The following is a 20,934-nucleotide window of genomic DNA, read 5'->3' as shown; positions in this document are numbered from 1 at the left end:
TCACTATAGTCGTAGCAGTCGAAGACCATCTCAATGCGGCCTTCCCATTCCAAGTAAGCTTCGGGATCACTCTTGCCTTTGAACGCGAGAACTTGAATTTTGAGTCCCTTGAGTTCGTTTTTAGACGTGTCCCTCGTAGGCCTCTCAGCACGTTCATCATCCTCACTACCCGAGTAGGCTTCACTATTTGCTCCCCTGGTGTCACGGTTACTCCGGTTGTGAGATCTAGATCGAGAGCCTCATGTGAGACTTTTGGAGAGTTCATCAAAGCAAGTGTGCAATTCCTCCATTTGTTGCTCGCTAACTCGCCTGAGCTCGTTCTTCATGGCGGTGAACATCAAGGAGTAGCCAGTGGGTGGTTGTTGTTGCTCCATGTCTCTCTTGATGCCCTGCAAAAGGTTAGTAACAAGAAGAAATAGTGCAAATATATCCTCACTTTACTCCCTTAGTGTATCACTCTCGCACGTGTTTATCACTCAAGACACTCTCTAAGCAATCTTACCCAATGCCTTTACCTGTCGGTTGAGGTGGATGAGAAATGCTGCTCGAGTCCAATAATCGTCACCAACTTTTCCCACAAGAGTAGGCAAGAGTGCAGGACACAATTGGGTGAGATTTTGAGATGGAATGGACGAAATTTGAAAGGTTATGGGCGGTGGGCAGACTTAGGAATGACGCTAAGAAAGGAAGCCCTAGGTTTCCTAAGATGTAGGAGTGGTTCCTAAAACGTAGGAGTGAAAGTAGGAGTGGTTCCCTAAAGCAAGGAGAGAAAATAGGAAAGTGTCCAAGTGAAACAAAGAGTTATCCAAGTATTTTTCTTAGTTTCCTAAATTAATTGGGAAAACAAGTTGGTTTTGGAAACTCCTTAGGAAACCTCTCTTGAACAAACCTTTAGAAACTTCCAAATTCCTCTCCAAAACAGATTTGGATTCTTTCCTTCCTTTAACCGAAATTTCCAGATTTTTTCTCCTTCTTGAACCCTTTCCCAAGGTCGGCTAATTCCCTATAAAAACCCCTCTCTTCACAGCCGCACCTTTCTCCAAGAAATTCGGCCCCCTTCACACTTCAAGGAACAAACAATTCAGCTCCCTCCCTCTCTTTGCAAGGCAAGGCAGCTTTGGTTCTTGTTTCAAGACAATGGCCTCCCAAGATAATGTGAGCAATGTCACTCAAGGATCCCCCTAACGGGCTGCTCAAGAAGCTCCGAAGAATTTTGTTCCTAAGCCAAGAAAGCCCCGTATGGATGCAAGAACGTACAAGAAACTTTTTATTCGATGGGAAGTTCAAGTTTTCAAGACACAAGATGGCCAAGAAATTCAAGAACCTCGAAGGGTGGTTCAAGTTATCAAGGCACAAGGTGATCAAGAATTGCAAGAAGAGGTAGGACAAAACTTTTGAACGCTTTCTTTGTGTAATTTTCTGGTTACAAAAGGTACAAACAGATTTGGCAATACAAGTTTACTTCCTTGCTTGTCTTCTTTGCTTCTTGCCAACCGCGTGCTTCCTCTTTCTTTTCTTTTTCCGTTTCTATTTTTTTTCTTTTTTTCTTTTTTTAACTTAACAACGAAAAGCAAAGGCCACTTGGCCACAAGAAATAATTTCCAGATTCGGTCAGTGTGAAACCCCAACTTTTAGAATACTATTGTTGTTTAGTCTCAAAAAAAAAAATATTATGCTTCCTTTAGTTTAGTTTTATTTTAAGACATTGTTTTGTTTTAAAGACTAGAAACCCTAAATTCCAATAAAAAAATCCTAGTTTTACTTGTGACTACTCGGTTTTCTCAAATCTCTCATATTTTACCCAAAACCCTAACTGGTATCAAGGGAATTGCAAAATCCCTCACGTTTTTCTTAAAAATCTCCTTTTAATTGAAAATTATGATTTTATAATAGCCCTACCACCCAATCACCTCACAATAAGTGCAAATGAACATGAAAGTAAAGGTTTTCCCTTTTCGTTTTTAAGTTAGCGCGAATTAGGGTTTTCACGTTTTTTCGTAGTGTGACTATTCGGTACGGAGTGAGGATCAAATTTGGTAGGTAAGAGTGACTTTTGGATGAGGAAATATCATATGATTTGAAGTGATAATAATAAGTTAGTGATTAGAAGGTAAAAACCCTAGTATACGTGATTTAAGAAAAAACAGCTCGAACCAACGGGTATCGATCACTAACGATTGAACCCACCACTTGACCACCACTTCCTTACCACCACATACCCTTGATATTTTTGCAAAATATCACCCCTCATCCTCAGCCATATAACAGAAATATGTGGCCAAAATGCAAGGAAAAGAAAGCAAAACTTGGATGGCTTTGGTGGTGACAAGTGTCAACCATCTATGGTTTCTTGACCAACCTTTTATCTGACCTTCTTATCTTCCATTTGAGTTCATCTTTCCTCATTTTTTTTTCTGTTTTGGGCCAAGCTTAAGAGAGAGAGAGAGAGAGAGAGAGAGAGAGAGAGAGAGCAAGAGAAACACCTTCAATCCATCTTGAGTTTGAACCATTTGAGTGAAAACAAGAAAAACTAAACCGATTAATCACTAGTTTGGAAGCTTGGGAAGCTTAAAGAACCAAAAATTTCAAGGAGAGGTGGAGGATCATTCTTGCAAGCTCTTGTCTTGAGGTATAATGGCTGATCAACCTTTCTTTCTCCATTAATCATGATTAAGTTGGGTATTAATGGTAGTATTGTGCTTGTGATGCTTGTTTCAAGTGATTTTGATGATTGGATGGATGACTTTTGAGTTAGGGTTTCTTGTGGGTTAAGTGTTATATGATGTATATATATGGTATATAATCTTGTAAAGGAGAAAGTAGTGGTAGTTTTAAGGTAAAAATATGAATTATAGCTTGCATATAACAAAATTCCAGAATTGAGATTTCTTATGGTTCAGTTCTGCCTGTTTCTGTTTGAGTATGTTAGAGGCCGAATTAGACTTAGCACAAAACATGAAAGTTGTATAGAATGATATTAAATGGTTTCCTACAAAATTTTAGCTCAATCGGAGCAACGTAACCTGTGAAAAGACAAAAATACCCTAACTGCCCTAGGAGTAAAGTCAGTGGACAGTTTTGACAGTACACTAAGTTGGTTGCGTTTGTTCACCTGGATACGTACTGAACTAGCTTTTAGTCAAAACATGAAAGTTTTAGTACTTTGTCTTAGCTTTCAACGCCTCCAAGAATGCCTTAAACGGACTTTGGTAGCTTGAGATATGGCCATTAGGAGGTAGTACGGTTAACTGGCCGGTTAGTTGGAATTTGGTTCTGTGAATTGGGAATTTGACTGGGTTACACTGGAAATTAGACTAGGTGGTCTTCACCAAAGTTGTAGCTCTCTGCCTTAGCTTCGAAACGGTATATGTTTCACCTCAATACGATAAGTGTAACCTCGGTTGTGTCCGTTACGTAAAAATACGTCAAATCTGTCTTTTGTTAAACTTCATTTCCGCACATGTCGTTAGCTTGATTTTTGTACTTGTATTACCTTGAGCCTATTGAACGGCTATTGAAATGAAATTATGTTATGTGTAACTTTGGGTTTGATTGAGGAAAATAATGAAGCCGTATATGGCTGGAAAATAGGTAAATACAAAGGGCGTGCTGCCCAAATTTACGCCCGAGAACTAGAAAGAGATACTTACGACTTGAGTAAGGCTTGAGAGCGAATACCACGTGAACCATCTAGGATATTTTTGTCTTGTTTATCGAGATATATAAGTTAGAATTTGGCCAAACTTGTACCCTTGGGAAATGAAATACCAACTACTCCGAAGACGTTTTTCTCGTACTTTCGACTCAAATGGTATTTTCAAACATAATTGTTACAAAGTGTCACAGTTTGAAAAGCGGACGAGTGGTTTACGAATATTCTCCAAATGAATTTCAATTAAGTGGTTCTTATTAAACGAAACATTTAAGTTTCGACCCTTAGTCGATTTCCAAAGTTCTTAAACAATGTTTTATCGCAGATTTGGATTCCACACACGGAGTAATACCCGAACGTAACTCGTAAAGGCACCACATCTTTTGGTGAGTAATTGGGTTGTTATTGATGTGAAATTGTTAAAGTGCTTTGTATATGTTAAATGGGTACTTAGGCGAGGGTGTACTTTATCTCACTCGACCTAAACCCATCCTTTGTTTTGATTTCATATTTGAGAATACATGCCTTATGTTGAGTAACACCCTTTTGCTGTGTGCTGATGGGGGTGATTACATGACTTGAGTATCACCCTTTTGTTGTGTGCTGATAGGGGTGATTACTTGACTTGAATTAAACCCCATTTTCTGTGTGCCGTTTGGGGTAAGTACTTTGTTGTGTACTTTGTTGAGAGATACCATCTATTGAGAGATCGGATATCTCAGGGCTTGGTTCCAGCCCGGTTCCAAGGGTTAGACGAACTATTCGAGCCAGCTGGGGCTTGGTCGAAGATAGTTCCATGCTAACCTTGGGATTTAGTTCTTTGTTAAAGCTTTGACGAAAGCTAAGTTATTTTGTTTCGCTCGAGCTGCTGTGTGCTGTTGACTGGCCAGCGGGGGTTGATAAGGTGAACGGGGAAAGTTAAGTGGAGTCTACGGACCATGAGTACTTTGGTTGACGGAGTGTCAACAGGCGTTCAAGCTCGGGGAATTGAACTGGCTTTGGAGCCACCCGTATCCTACCATTGTGATGTTACTTTTCTGTTGTTGATGTGAAATATCCTGATTTACTTGTTTAATTATGTGAGTTTACATTTTTACCCCTGATTACTCACTAAGAGCTTACCCCATTCCATTTGTTTTCCTTAGCAAGGGGCCGACGCGGGGATCGCTCGGGAAGGTGTTTAGTCTTTTGATTAGAGAATAGTTGAATTTATCCTTGTTATAAGTTGACTAGTAAGATGTATATAGTTGTCGTGGTGGTTGTAGTTATCAGCTTTTCTAGGGTTTACTTTCTGGTACTCGTGATATGTAATTCTTGGAGAATTGGATGTAATATTTGGGATTTATCTTGTATTTCATTTGAGGACCGTAGTGAACGACTGAGTCCCGGCGAGAGCTGGGCAGGCGGTCCGCCGAACCCTTTGGTTCGCCTTAGGGGGAGGTGGGGCCGTCACAGTCAGCCCCCTATTTTTTCCACAAGCAACGCTCAGACATCAAGTTCTCGCAAGAATTCTCCAAGAATTCTCAAAGAAGCTTTCAAGAGCTTGAAGGGTTTGAAGATTGATTTCAGGAAACTCAAGAAACCCTACATCCTTGTAGGTTTCCTTCAAGATTCGCAAGACCCAACAAGTTAACCCAAAATTAGTCTAGAAAATTAAGAAAGCAACTTGGATAGTTCATGAACTGATTTGGACAGATTTGAAAAGATGAAGCCCTAGCCGCCAAAAGCAAACCCTAGCCGCCAAAAACAAACCCTAACCGCCAAGGAAAACCCTAGCCGTCGCCTACTTGTGTGCTTGTTGTTTTGGACAGATTCTTGGTGCAACAATCGACACAAGAGATGGTCAGATTTGTCAAGGCAACAACTACGCATGCATGGATAGATTTGACACAAACAAGGAGCAACACTTACGGGCAGAATGTTATGCAACAACGATTCCTTGTCTAAAAAGGATTAGGCCGCTAGGTCTCTAGCCTATAAAAGGCTCCTTTTGTATAAGCAAAGGGGGTTACGTACTTTGATAATAAAATTTTAGTTTTGTTTTCTCTTCCATTGTTGAGAGAATCAATTCCTTTACTTGCCTTGGCAAGGGTTCTTGAGCAATCTTGCGATTGTCCTTGATTGTTCAACCGACCTATCCACTAGAGTATCCACCTCGATTGGAGTCGTCGTTCTACCGCCTTGAGTCAAGTCGAGTCGTCCTTCTTGATTCTAGGAGTCGCAATCCAAACGGTTGGAAATCTCGCTAGATCATTGGGCAAACGTGTTACGTGGCTTGAAACGTGTTGATCGAGGAGCGTATCAGACATAAGTTGGGCCGAATTATTTAACTCCATTAATTAACTAGACCAACTAATTAAAACATGACACTATAACAACCAACTCAACTAACAAAACCAACTACTAACATTACTTGATGCTTCATTGACTTGGATCAATGTGTAGACAACTTCAAGCCTTCAATGTCTCTATGAAAGCCTTGAGTCAAGGCCGCCATCCATCTCGCCATCCGTGCACACATCACAAATACTTACTTATTCAAGGAAGGTAGCCAAGAGTCATTAGAGAGCTTTGGTGAGATCATTAGATTGTGTAAATTTGAGTGATACACGAGTGACGAGTGCATACATGTAAGTTTGTGTGTTGTGAGGAATTTCTTTCTGTCGCTAACCATTTTGCAAGTCACGTAATCATGCCTAGTGGAGTTGCATCTTGTACATATAATCAAAAACTCTTGGAGAATGAGCCTCTCAAGAGGAGGGGTTCCAAGCAATATACTTCCAAGTACTCTAGTTCCAAACAGTCTAGCTCCAAGCATTCACAACATGAGTTTCATTCACTTAGGGAGGAGATGTGAGAACCTAGAAATTTGATAATTTATCTAGTTTAACTACATGGTACTTTATTTATTAAGTCATCTATTTGGTTATTTATTGATTTGATGATGATTTTTCCTTAATGCATGTGAAAGTTAATGTGTGGGGTAAAATGAAAATTTCCTTTGTAGTGGGGTGTAAAAAGGAACTTTTGGAAAAAAAGAGGACTTTAGTGCAATAAGAGAGAGAATTGGGACACTTGGAGCTAGAGAGCTCTAGAAGGTGACAAGTTTTGGGACACTTGGAGCTAAAGAACTTTAGAAGGTGACAAATGTCACCATAGGAACCAAGGGAGACCTTTGACCAAGTTTTCTTAGCATTTAATCTTTCCTTTCTTGCCTTAAAAATAAATAAATAAATAAAACAACCAAAATCAAGAGGAAAGGAGAGAGAGAGGGCCGAGAGCTAGGAAAAAAAAAAAGAGAAGAAAAGCTCAACTTTTTTTCCTCCATTTTTGCTTCAAATCTTTCCCAACTTTGGATGATTCTTGGAATCTTGCTTGAGCTTGAAAGAAAGTCTTGCTTGGAGGCAACTCTTGGAGGAAACTTGGACTTGTTGCTCGATTGATATTGCTAGGAGAGATATTGGCTTGAAACCCTCTTTTTCCTTCAAGTGTCTAGTAGATTTGTAGTTAGAAAAATTGAATCTTTGATGGGTTGTTGATAGGTTTCCTTGAAACCTTGATTTAGGTAGATGACTTGAGGAAAATTCCTTATATTTTCATGGCAAGCTAGGTAGATGACTTGAGGTTCATTCTTGTGCTTTTATGATGAATGTTTATGGTAGATTTTGGTGTTTTAAAACTTGATGTTGTGGCTTGTGTGTATATTTCTTGGAAAGTTTGAATCTGGGTTGGATTTTGTTGCAAATTTTGGTGAAAAAATTCCGTTTTGAAAGCTTCTCGATGGCCGAAACTTTTGAGTGCTATTAGCCCTTATTTTCAAGAAATTTTGGGGAAAATCTTGCTCTACAAACTATGTTGGGCATTAAACTTTGACTGAGTTGGATTTGGACCAAAATCATGAGCTTAAGTGAGAAGGTTGAGTCAAGGGTTGCTGAAAATTTTGTTATATAGGAGACTCTGAGCAGTCTTGGAAAATCTATTGTATCTTGGTGTAGAAAAATCTAAATTGAGTTCTGCTTGCTGCATTTGAAACTAGATTTAGAATGCTTTGTACCATAAAAATTTCAGAATTTTTCTCAATTCCTATGAATATCTGTGATTTTTCAAAATTAACTGAATTTCCACACCTGTTCTGTCTTTCTACTGGACAAAGTAGCAACTTGAGGTTGGAATTTGACTAACTTCTGGGCAGAATCTTGCAAATGTGCCTACTGGAAAATTGTAACCCTTTGAGTCTATTTTCCAATGGTATAAAGTTTATAATTTTTGGACTTAAAAAACTTGCGATACTATTTTTCAAATAGTGTCGTGCAAAACTGGTGAAAATTCCATTTTCTCAACTTGTTCTTGCTTCCATTTCCAAATTTAAGTTGCAGTTGTTAAACCATTTTGAACTTGGTTTTATGAGTGGAATTGAGGTTTAAATGAAAGGAAATGAGTTTCTTCAAATCATTTTAGGTCAGACAATTTTCAACTTTGTATTTTGAAAGTCTTGTTCTAATTTCTGCAAACGTTTGACTATAATCGATGCTCTTTGTGACGGTCCCACCTCCCCCTAAGGCGTACCAAAGGGTTCGGCGGGTCGCCTGCCTAACTCGCGCCAGGACTCACTCACTCACAACAGTCCTCAAATGAAATACAAGATAAATCCCAAATATTACATCCAATTCTCCAAGAATTACATATCACGGGTACCAGAAAGTAAACCCTAGAAAAGCTGATAACTACAACCACCACGATAACTATATACATCTTACTAGTCAACTTATAACAAGAATAAATTCAACTATTCTCTAATCAAAAGACTAAACACCTTCCCGAGTGATCCCCGCGTCGGCCCCCTGCTAAGGAAAACAAATGGAATGGGGTAAGCAATATGCTTAGTGAGTAATCAGGCGTAAAAATGTAAACTCACATAATTAAACAAGTAAATCAGGATATTTCATATCAACAACAGAAAAGTAACATCACAATGGTAGGATACGGGTGGCTCCAAAACCAGTTCAATTCCCTGAGCTTGAACGCTTGTTGACACTCCGTCAACCACAGTACTCATGGTCCGTAGACTCCACTTACACTACTCTCCGTCCACCTTATCAACCCCCGCTGGCCAGTCAACAACACACAGCAGCTCGAGCGAAACAAAATAACTTAGCTTTCGTCAAAGCTTTAACAAGGAACTAAATCCCAAGTTTAGCATGGAACTATCTTCGACCAAGCCCCAGCTGGCTCGAATAGTTCGTCTAACCCTGGGAACCGGGTTGGAACCAAGCCCTGAGATATCCGATCTCTCAATAGATGGTATCTCTCAATAAAGTACACAACAAAGTACTTACCCCAAACAGCACACAGCAAATGGGGTTTAATTCAAGTCCTGTAATCACCTCCATCAGCACACAGCAAAAGAGCGATACTCAAGTAATGTAATCACCCCCATCAGCACACAGCAAAAGGGTGTTACTCAACATAAGGCATGTATTCTCAAATATGAAATCAAAACAAAGGATGGGTTTAGGTCGAGTGAGATAAAGTACACCCTCGCCTAAGTACCCATTTAACATATTCAAAGCACTTTAACAATTTGACATCAATAACAATCCAATTACTCATTTGATAAAGCTTGGCACGAAAAACGATACAATTCACTGAGCTTGACCGTCACCGTCAAAAGCCTCACAATCTGTATTGACAGATTATATACACACATAAGTGAAACGACCACACAATAGCAGTTTATTACTTAAACGATCGAATACGGTCGAAAACGATAAAAAATAATCAAAACGGTCAAAATGACGTTAAGGCCAAAAGAATGTCGAAATTGGCCGAAACGGCCGGAATGGTAATAAAATACCAAAAGTAGACCTAAACGGTCCAAAACGGCAAAAACGGTTGAGAAATGCACGTGCGCGTCCGTGAAAATGAAAATGGTACAAAACGGGTTACACGATTTGCCCATAATTGGAGCTGTGGTTATCGGATGAAAATGTACTAGATGGTGTCTCGAACCTTAGAAAAAAGGTTACAACTTCCATGAAGATACCTCGACCCATTTTTCAGTGCATCCAAGTTAAATTTGCAAAATACAAAACTAGAACTCCAAAGGCTAGTTTATCTTTCTCGTGAAAATTTGGCGGCATGCCCCTTGTGTTTACCCATTTTCCAGCCATTTATGGCTTCAATATTTTCCTCAAACAAACTCAAAGTTACATACAAAATAATCTCATTTCAATAGCCGTTCAATAGGCTCAAGGTCATACAGGTACAAAATCAAGCTAACGACATGTGCGGAAATGAAGTTTAGCAAAAGACAGATTTGACGTGTTTTTACGTAACGGACACAACCGAGGCTACGCGTATCGGATTGAGGTGTAAATTATACCGTTTCGAAGCTAAGGCAGAGAGCTACAACTTTGGTGAAGACTACCTAGCCTAATTTCCAGTGTAACCCAGTCAAATTCCCAATTCACAGAACCAAATTCCAACTAACCGGCCAGTTAACCGTACTACCTCCAAATGGCCATATCTCAAGCTACCAAAGTCCGTTTAAGGAGTTCTTGGAGGCGTTGAAAAGCTAAGACAAATTAATAAAACTTTCATGTTTTGGAACATGGCTAAATCAGCACGGATCATAGTGAATAGACACGGTCAATTGGATGACCTGTCTAAAACGGATCACTGGATGCATCCTAGGGCAGTGAGGGTATTTTGGTCTTTTCATAGGCTACGTTGCTCCGATTGAGTTCAAATTTTGTATAAAATCATAAAATATCATTCTCTACAACTTTTATGTTTTGTACTAAGCCTAATTTGGCCTCTAGCATGATGAAATAGAACCGGACAGAACTGAAGCTAAGATTTCCAGAAATCTGGAATTTTTGTTATTTCAAGCTATAATTCATATTTTCACCTTGAAACTACCACTACTACTACCTTTACAAGATCATATACCACATATATGCATCATACAACACCAACCCACAAGAAACCCTAACTCAAAAGTCATCCATCCAATCATCAAAACTCTTTGAAACAAGCATCACAAGCACTATACTAACATCAATACCCAACTTAATCATGATTAATGGAAAAGAAATGGTTGATCAGCCATTATACCTCAAGGCAAGACCTTTCTAGGATGATCCTTCACCTCTCCTTGATATTCTTGGTTCCTTAGGCTTCCCAAGCTTCCAAACTAGTGATTGATCGGTTTAGTTTTTCTTGTTTTCACTCAAATGGTGCAAATCAAGATAAATTGAAGTTGTTTTCTCTTGCTCTTTCTCTCTCTCTTATTCATGGCTAGGAGGAAGAAAATGAGGACAATTTGTGTGTTTTTTGATGATAAATATGGAGGAAAATGAGTTAGGCAAGAAGCCATAGATAGCCGACAAGTGGCACCACCAAAATCCATCCAAATTTTATTTTCTTTTCCTTGCATTTTGGCCACATATTTTGGTTATATGGCTGAGGATGAGGGGGGATATTTTGTAAAAATATCAAGGGTATGTGGTGGTAAGGAAGTGGTGATTAATGGGGGGGTTCAATCGGTAGTAATCGATACTCGTCGGTTCGAGCCGTTTTTCTTAAATCGCGTATACTAGGGTTTTTAACTTCTAATCACTAACTTATTATTATCACTTCTAATCATATAATATTTCCTCATCCAAAAGTCACTCTTACCTACCAAATTTGATCCTCACTCCGTACTGAATAGTCACACTATGAAAAAACGTGAAAATCCTAATTCGCGCTAACTTGGAAACGGACAACGAAAACCCTTACTTCCATATTCATTTACACTTATTGTGAGGTGATTGGGTAGTAGGGCCATAAAAAATGAATAATTTCCAAATAAAAGGGTATTTTTAAGAAAAACGTGAGTGGTTTTACAATTCCATAAATTGAATTTAGGGTTTCGATTAAAATATGAGAAATTTAAGAAAACGGTCAGTCACAAGTGAAACTAGGGTTTTGATTAGACTTTTAGGGTTTCCAGTCTTTTAAAATAAAACAAGGTTTTAAATCAAACCCAAAGAAATAACTTTAGTTTCTTCTTTAAAACAAAATAATGGTTTAAAATAAAAATAAACTAAAGAAACCGTAATATCCTCATTGAGACTAAACAAAAAATGATCCTAAAAGTTGGGGTATCACACTCTTGTGCTCCAAATGACTTTGGCAACGTTGATTTAGTAAGTACATGAGGTTTTCTTCTCGATTGCAACATGAAAATATTATATTTTGATAGGTTATATGGGCATAAAACTTGTAAATTGATGCATTTTCTAAATGAAGTTTTGAAATCTCAATTTCTTCATGTATTTTGGTTTTGTATTGCTAGTCTTTTAATATAGTATATGACCACAGGACTCGAGAGAGTATAAGAGGACGAACCAAGGTTAAAGTGAAGGGTTGCATTGATTGGTGAGTGTTCCAATGCATGTTATTTGACTTGAGAAAATGCTATTATTTGCTTAAGAGCTCTTTTTTGAATGACATGCGAATAAGTGAATGACTGTTGTGATTTTCTTGTCTTGTTAATTTGCTATGAGCGTATGTTTACATTGCATGAATGCATGATAAATGTGCAAGAATGTAGGCTGATGTGTACTTTATCGCATCGGCTAAACTGAGCTTAACCCTATGCTGGCACTCTATCTGAGACCCGCCATTTGCGAGGTCGGATCACCTGGATAGCTTTGACTTTATAACTTACCAATGTTAAGTGCAAAGTTCAAAACTCTTTACTGAAAGGCCTTGAGTACAATGTTAAATGTTTAATGTTAAATGAGGGGAATTGTTGATTTTTCGGAGGGCATAAGGTGAATGTTAAATGAGGGAATTGTTGATCTTTCGGAGGACATAAGGTAGGAGTTCGGAGGTTATAAGGTGGTAAAATGTAGGGGATTGTTTATTGGCAGTTATAAGGTGAATGTTGCTCCCTATGAGCCCCGTATCCTTTTAGTTTTTAAATTATTGTTCCTCCTTGTATTTACTTGAACGAATGATTGAATGCACACATGAATGTTATTGTTTAGGAAGTATTTTACATTGAAAGATTCCTATTACAATTAATTGTTGCACTACCAGTTTCTAAAGTTGAGTATCAATTTATTTGAACCTATAGTACTTGGGAAAATGTGCTTACATATTAAATTCTGTTATTCTCTTATTTTTTCTGTTTACCTGGAATGCTCACTGGGCGTAAGCTCATCCAACGTTTTGTTTTTCTTAACAGAATTCGGATCCGAGAGTGCTCAAGAATATTGTTGGAATGTTTTGAGAGAATTTAAGTTTTTATTTTAGTAGAAATGATTGTAGTGTATATATTTTTGGGTTGTAATTAAGATAGACTCCGAATGATGATTCTTTTGTTCGCGAACATATGGATGTATGTAAATGTTATTTTGGGGTGTAATAAGTATTATTTTGGTTAGTTTAGAAATTTCAAATAATTCTTGCTATGGTTGTAGTGAGTCCTGGCGAGAGTTGGGTAGGCGGCCGCTGACCCCTCTGGTTCACCTTTGGGGAAAGTGGGGCTGTCACAGGAGATGGATCCTTATCGTGCTTTGTGTGCATATGAAAGATATAAGCATACTTGTGATGAGTATGAGAAGGAACAAAGAAGTTTATGTCAAGCATCTAGGCTAAGGTCATCCTCAAGTAAACGAGATTCATTTAAGGAGTATCGTGACAATTGAGTCATGGAACCTAAGAAATCTTGAATTGAGTCAAAGTCGCGTGAACCAAAGGATGACTTCCGAAGTTGGACTAAAGAATTGGTTAATTCTATGATGAAAGAGATTATGACATATTTTCAAAACATCATTTCTTGAGAGTTGCTCTTGTGGTTCAATGAGAGTTGCTCTTGAACATCTAGAATCATCTGGTGTTCGCTTGACTTATCAATCAAGTTCATCATCCTTGATTGTGGCACCTTCTAACATTCCTAGGGTTATAGTATCGAGGTTCAAATCATGGTGATACAAACGTCGCCAACGGTTGTGACGAAACCCGTAAGAGATTAGACTCAGGATCGACAAGAGGATACCAAGCTTGGAGCGGATGACCTCAACCTGTTAATCACGTGGTTAACGAACCTTGGTATAAAAGTAGAGGACGCCACAATCTAGTGTGATTCTAGATTGATAAGTCACGAACACCTAGATAAATTCTAAGGTATTCAAGAAGCCTTGGAGAAACCAAGAAACTCCCAATTTGTATTGTATTAATTGAATGATTGAATGAATAAAACATGACCCTTGGTAGGCTATTTATAGCCATACAAATGGAAAACCTAACGTGTAATGGAAAGGCTAGACCTAAGGGAAATAAAACGAAGAAGGCTCCTACAATTTAGGGGTACTAGAGTTGGCCCTTTCTAGCTTGCAAGCTGGCCGACTTTGCCCTTGAATTGAAATGACAAAATAAGACTCCAAACAACTACTTAAACGGCTAAACAAGATACTCAAACTAGAAAGCCTTCAATTGTCATCCTCCTTGATTTGAACCACATGAACAACCTTCATTACTTCATGCTCAAGTCCCTTAATGACTTTGGGGATAATTTCTTGGCTTTGCAACTCACGAACAAGTCTTTGGAGTTCCTCTCGCATCTTCTTAGCATGTGCGCACGTCACAGGTCCTAAAGGTACTCGAACTATGCTCAATGGTGTCTCTTGGTTAGTATCATCCCCCTCCTCTTGAAAAGGATTTGTCCTCAAATCAGCTTCATCGTCTACAAGAAAAGGAGATAGATCAGAGACATTGAATGTTGCGCTTACATTGTACTCACCGGGGAGGTCTAGCTTGTAAGCATTGTCATTGATGAACTTGATGACTTGAAATGGCTCATCTCCTCATGGAAGGAGTTTATTGCGTCTTTGGACCGGGAACCTCTCCTTGCGTAGATGCAACCACACCCAATCTCCAGGCTCAAACACCACGCGGTGGCGTCCCTTGTTAACCCTTTGAGCCACTTAATCCATTCTTCGCTCAATGTTTAAGCGGACCTACTCATGCAACTTCTTCACAAAATCTGCTCGTTTAGCACTATCTATGTTAATGCGCTCAGAAGAAGGTAAAGGTGATAAGTCTAGTGGTGTTGAAGGGTTAAAACCATAGACTATTTCAAATGGTGAGAAATGAGTAGAACTATGCACCATACGGTTATATGCGAACTCAACATGGGGTAAACACTCTTCCCATGTTTTTCCTAATGATTTTCCTATGCGAATATTTTTCCTAATGATTGCACATAAGAGTGTAGACAATGTGCGGTTGACGACCTCAGTTTGACCATCAGTTTGTGGGTGACTAGTAGTAGAAAAGAGTAATTTAGTACCCCTTTTTCCCCACAAAGTTTTCCAAAAGTAACTCAAAAATTTGACATCCCTATTAGAGACAATTGTCCTAGGCATGCCATGCAATCTAATGATTTCTTTGAAAAACAAATCAGCAATGTGAGATGCATCATCTGTTTTGTGACATGGTATAAAATGTGCCATTTTTTAAAATCTATCAACAATAACAAAGATGCTATCATTACCCCTCTTTGACCTAGGTAACCCCAAAACAAAATCCATGGAAATGTCAGTCCAAGGTTCCTTAGGTACAGGTAAAAGACTATAGAGGCCATAGGGTTGAAGTTTGGATTTAGCTTTGTGGCAAGTGATGCACTTGGCCACCATTCGTTCCACATCGCGCTTCATCCTTGCACAGTGGAAATGTTCTTGAAGGATAGCTAAGGTTTTAGCCACACCAAAATGTCCCATCAAGCCACCTCCGTGTGCTTCCCTAACAAGTAAAGAGCGAATAGAGCAGTTAGGTATACACAGTCGATTGAGGTAGAAAAAAAATCTATCAAAGATGTAGAATTTACCTTGAGTTGCTGAACCACAAGAATCATAAATACCTGAGAAATCTGGGTCATTGGAGTATAGCTCTTTAACTAACTCAAACCCTAATAGCCTTGCATTAAGTTGAGTGAGTAAAGAGTAACGACGTGATAACGCATCAGCAACAACATTAGTTTTCCCAACTTTGTACTTAATCACATAGGGAAATGTTTCAATAAATGCAATTCACCTAACATGCTTATTCAACTTGTGTCGTGACTTAATGTGCTTAAGTGATTCATGGTCAGTGTGTATGACAAATTCTGATGCGGTTGAGCACGAGACCCATGGTACTCCAGTAGACCCTGTGAAGGTGCCCCAAGACCCAGTGACACGAGCACGGAGTAAGAGATTTAAGGAGTCGCTTCAAGCCTTGGTTCATGCCGTCCAAGCCCAAGAGAAACCGCCCATTGAAGGGATTGAGTTGGAAGATCCTTGCAAGACGACTAAAGTGTTACTTACAATTGAAGATACGCTCCACTGATGTTTGTCACGGATGTTACATTCAGTTTTTTTGAGATTATTGAATACAATTTCCAGAATTTCATCTATTCCTTGTGGCAGAAATTCCTTAGCTTGAGAAAGCTAAGTTGAACATCCTAGAGTTGATCCTAGGTTGCTCTTGACTTATCAATCAAGAACACACACTTGATTGTGGCGTCCTCTACCGTTGAATCTGTTCTTGAGTGGTCCAAGTTTGGGTTCAACTCCATCAAATCGTCAACGTGTTCCTCTAGATCCGAAGTAACTTCCGTGTCTCGCATCAAATTCCCTTGGTCTCAAATAATGTTGCCAAGTCTCCAAAGCACAAATCAAAGGGTACAACTCTTTATCATAAGTGGAATAATTCAAAGCTGCCCCATTGAATTTTTCACTAAAGTATGCAATTGGTTTGCCCTCTTGCATTAAGACAGCTCCTATACCCACCCCAGATGCATCACACTCGATTTCAAACATCTTGTCAAAGCATGGTAATGCAAGTAATGGTGCGTGTGTGAGTTGGTGTTTAAGCATTTGGAAAGCACGTTCTTGAGCATCACCCTACACAAATGGCTCATTTTTCTTAATTATAGCAGTTAAAGGTGCAACAATGGTACTAAAAATCTTTAACAAATCGTCCATAAAAACTAGCAAGACCATGAAAAGCTGCATACCTCACCCACCGTGCTTGGAGTAGGCCATTCGCGAATTGCTTTGACCTTCTCCTCGTCCACTTTGATTCCCTGTTTACTCACAACAAAGCCTAGGAAGACAAGTTGATCAGTACAAAAGGAGCACTTCTTAAGGTTAGCATAGAGTTTTTCCCTTCGAAGTACATCAAGAACAAGTTTCACATGCTCAACATGCTCATCTAGGCTCCTACTATAAATCAGTATGTCATCAAAATATACAACTACAAACTTTCCTAGAAAGGGACGAAGTACATGGTTCATTAACCTCATGAATGTACTAGGTGCATTAGTTAGTCCAAAGGGCATAACTAACCACTCATACAAGCCATGTTTGGTTTTAAAGGCCGTTTTCCATTCATCTCCCTCTTTCATCCTAATTTGATGATAACCGCTTTTTAGATCAATTTTAGTAAAAATCACAGCACCATATAACTCATCTAACATATCATCAAGTCTAGGAATAGGGTGACGATATTTTACCGTTATTGCATTGACGGCCCTACAGTCAGTGCACATTCGCCAACTTCCATCCTTTTTAGGCACCAAGATGACGGGAACAACGCACGGACTTAAGCTTTCCCACTCCCATCCTTTTGTTAGAAGCTCTTCGATTTGGCGTTGGAGTTCCTTTGTCTCATCTGGTCCTATTTTGTAAGCTGGTCTGTTAGGAAGTGAGGCATCTGGAACCAAGTCGATTTGATGCTCAATTCCCCTTATTGGTGGTAGTCCATTTGGAATCCCATCGGGGAAGACATCATCATAATCCTACAAGAGAGAGACAATACTAGATGGTAAAGTGTTAATAAGATTACTTGTAATAACCAACACCTATTTGCACAAAAGTACAACAATAGGTGTATTAACACTCAAAACTTTTCTTACTACATTGGCTTTTATCAGTAGATTTTGCCTTTTCTCTTTCTTTTCTATTTTGGCCGGCTCACTACATGCCTTTTCCCTCTCAATTTTCTCGGCCTTGTTATTTTCTTTTGAGCTCTCGGCTTTTTCCATCTTTTTCTTTCCATTCTCGAGCTCACTTTCCTTTATCAAGCTTTCCTGATCTTCACGAACTTGGCTAGGAGTAAGTGGCACAAGAATAATCCTCTTCGCGCCTTGTTTGAAGGAGTATTTATTGGTAACGCCATCAAACGTGACTCCTTTGTCAAATTGCCATGGTCTCCCCAATAATATATGGCATGCTTGCATAGGGACCACGTCGCATAATACCACATCCTCATACTTCCCAATTTGGAAAGGTACTTGGACTTGCTTGGTGACACACGAACATCCCCACTATCGTTCAACCATTGCAAACGATAAGGTGTTGGATGGCGTAGAGTGGGTAGTGCTAGTTTCTCCACCATCAAGGCACTAGCAACATTAGCACAACTACCCCTATCGATGATCAAGCTGCATACCTTTCCTTTGATATAGCATCGGGTGTATAAAATGTTCTTCCTTTGTGCATGGTCAGCGGTCTTGACTTGGGTTGCTAAGGCTCGCCTAACAACGAGTCCAACTCGCTCGTTGACGGGCAATGCTTCCTCTTCTTCTTCTTCTTCCTCAGGTGAGGGCAGCTCCTCTTTTTCATCCTCATCATCGGTGAGAAACTCACCATTTGGCAAGATGATCATGGTGTGTTGGTTAGGGCATTGACTAGCGATGTGCCATCGGCCTTGGCATTTGAAACATTTGGTATCTCGGTTTCGACCCATGCCCGACTCGATGGCAGTCCTCGATGGTGCCTTAGACTCCCACTTAGGCATATCCAGTCTTGATCTAGAGGGGATGGAACCACTCGACCCTTTATCCTCCCTTTTTGGTGGTGTAGTTCGAGGATAAATGGGTGAGAAGTTGGAGTAATTCCGAGATGGACCCCTCCTCTTAATCGTCCTTTCAATCTTGATGGCTTTCTCCACCAAGTTCCACATAATGGTGTAATTCCACTTGCTCGGCAATTTCGGTCCATAATTCATTCAGGAAGCGCGCCATAGTCACCTCTCGATCCTTTGTGATGTCTGCTCGCAACATAAGTACCTCCATCTCCTTATGGTAGTCCTCGACGCTTCGAACTCCTTAAGTCACTGTAGTAATGACTTGGTATGAATCGCTTCCTCATTAATCGCCTCAATTCGGTCCAAGTTTGTACGGCAGGTTCACCACTCCTCTTTCAACTAGTGGAGAGTTGATCCCACCACACAACGGCGTAGTCGGTGAATTCGACCACGGCCAACTTGACCTTTTGCTCCTCCGAGTAGGTATTGCAATCGAAGGCAAGTTCAATCCGCTTCTCCCACTCCAAGTATGTATCAGGGTCCGATCGTCCTTGGAAGGGAGGAATCTTCACTTTTATTCCCGGAATGTGGTCACTTGTTGGTCTATTTTCTCGCTTGGATCTCCGTTGGTAAGGCTCATAGTCGTGGTCCAAGTTAGAGTCGCTAGACTCGTGCGCATATATCCTACCACGGCTGCCTTTGGAACCTCCTTGGGACAACTCCAAACTATCGATGCGTTGGTGCATCAATTCAAGTTTTTGGTCCATCATGCATCCCAATTCGCTTTTTATTACCTCTGTGAAAAGTTTAAGATCAAAAACTTGGGAGCTCACTCCTCCCTCGTTAGCCATGGGGAAGTAGAGGGTATGAAAATAATAATGGAAAGAAGCAAAGTTTACCTCACACACTTCCTCACGTGTATACGCTCGCTCTCGTGTATAATCACTCTAATGAACTCACCAAGGTGTTTTCAAGGCTCCTCGGTTAACTCCTTGAAGAAGTTAGAACTCCTTCTAGAGCTGTTCAACTTATCAACCAAGGTCACAAAATTCATAGCAATTGGACGGACAAGATGAACGAACTGACCAAGAATAAATGACGACTCAAGGCTGAATTTTATGAAGCCTAGATACGACGCTATTGGCTCTTTTTTGCTGGAATTTCGTTTTGCTATTGCCTTTGGGTTCGGGCTGGTGGTTTTTATGGAGTATTGGTGCTATTTTGGGATGTTTAAAAGGTAGGTTGTCTTAGACCTTGATGGTAAACTAATTCGGTTCACAAGGTTTTGCAACCGAAGTGTAGATCATGTGCTAAAGGTTGGTGGCTGTTAGGGTGTAGTGCGGCTGTTTAGGTAACAAGGGTGTAGGGCGGTTGCTTAGGTCTGATGTGGGGAGGTTAAGGGTGTTTTAGGAAGACTTGGACTTGGTTTCTTGGGTTTCTTGGCTGACTTCAATCCCAAAGGCTTTGGAGAGTAGAAGTGTTTCAAGGTTGGGACTTGTTTTCCAACTAGGAGACTAGAGCTGAGGCTTCCTTTCCTCTTTTTTTTTCTGTCGTTTCTTTCTTTTTTTTCCCTTGCGGTTCTCTCTAATTGTTGTTTCAAGATCTCAGATTTTCTGTCCCAACAACTCAGATTCAGATCAGCTTCAAGTTTGCCAAGAAAGTTGAAGTCTTCCTTCCCAAGTTTTCAAGAAACCCTCGATGTGTAATCAAGAACTACCAAATCAGTCTTGGTTGATCCAAGAACTCCAAGATTTTCGATCAAGAAGCTCAAGAACTACCCAAGTTAGGTTTTGGTGTCCAAGATTTGCAAGAATCAACACAAAAATTCAAGGTTGAAAGGAAAAAACAGTTTCGGCAATTCAAGAAGAAAAATTTCCAGCAAACACGACTCAAGAACAATGGTACGCGACTTACTTTTTTTTTGACACTTTTGCTGGGTTGTTTTCACAACCAAAGTGACACAAAAGTAGACTACAATCTGGCCAAAATCAGTAGCAATTTGCAACAAAGAGTTTCTGGACAGATTGCTCACAATAACACAAGACACGATATGAAGGCACAAGAAAGCCCTAGCGGCTGCAAAATTTTCTTTTGGTCTTGTTTCCGTTATTTTTTTGTTTTTCTGGGCAAAACACAAACAACCACAACAACTAATGACAACTAGACGCTAGAACACGATGCAAGAATTCTGGAAAAATTAACAGACAACAATCTAGACACGAAAACAGGATTTTTTTTTTTTTAAGAAACACAAAACAGAATTTGAACTTGCTAGACTAGAAACCCTAGTGGTAGGAATTTTTTTTTTTGGACACAACAAGAACGACTCTATGACTAACACAACTAGACACGAATAAACAATGAACAAATCTGGAAAAATTAACGCAAAACACAAAACCAAAAATTCGACAAACACCAAATCAGAATTTTGAATAACT

At 39.6% G+C, this 20,934-nt stretch overlaps 1 protein-coding gene across 1 annotated transcript; it reads right to left on the bottom strand.

Annotated features, from left to right (window-relative positions):
- Window positions 1-239: 239 nt before the first annotated feature.
- Window positions 240-18,652, bottom strand: LOC140011064 (uncharacterized). Its single transcript, XM_072059135.1, has 6 exons — window positions 18,140-18,652; window positions 17,673-17,990; window positions 17,291-17,486; window positions 16,866-16,954; window positions 16,704-16,772; window positions 240-389 (listed from the first exon to the last, which is right to left on the bottom strand). The coding sequence occupies exons 1-6, from the start codon at window positions 18,650-18,652 to the stop codon at window positions 240-242; spliced, it is 1,335 nt and encodes a 444-aa protein (XP_071915236.1).
- Window positions 18,653-20,934: the final 2,282 nt, after the last annotated feature.

This window comes from Coffea arabica, chromosome 7e (genome assembly GCF_036785885.1).
Source record: "Coffea arabica cultivar ET-39 chromosome 7e, Coffea Arabica ET-39 HiFi, whole genome shotgun sequence".
Classification (NCBI taxonomy): domain Eukaryota; kingdom Viridiplantae; phylum Streptophyta; class Magnoliopsida; order Gentianales; family Rubiaceae; genus Coffea; species Coffea arabica.
The sequence above is the reverse complement of the archived record's forward strand: the minus strand, read 5'-3'. Positions and strand labels throughout refer to the sequence as shown.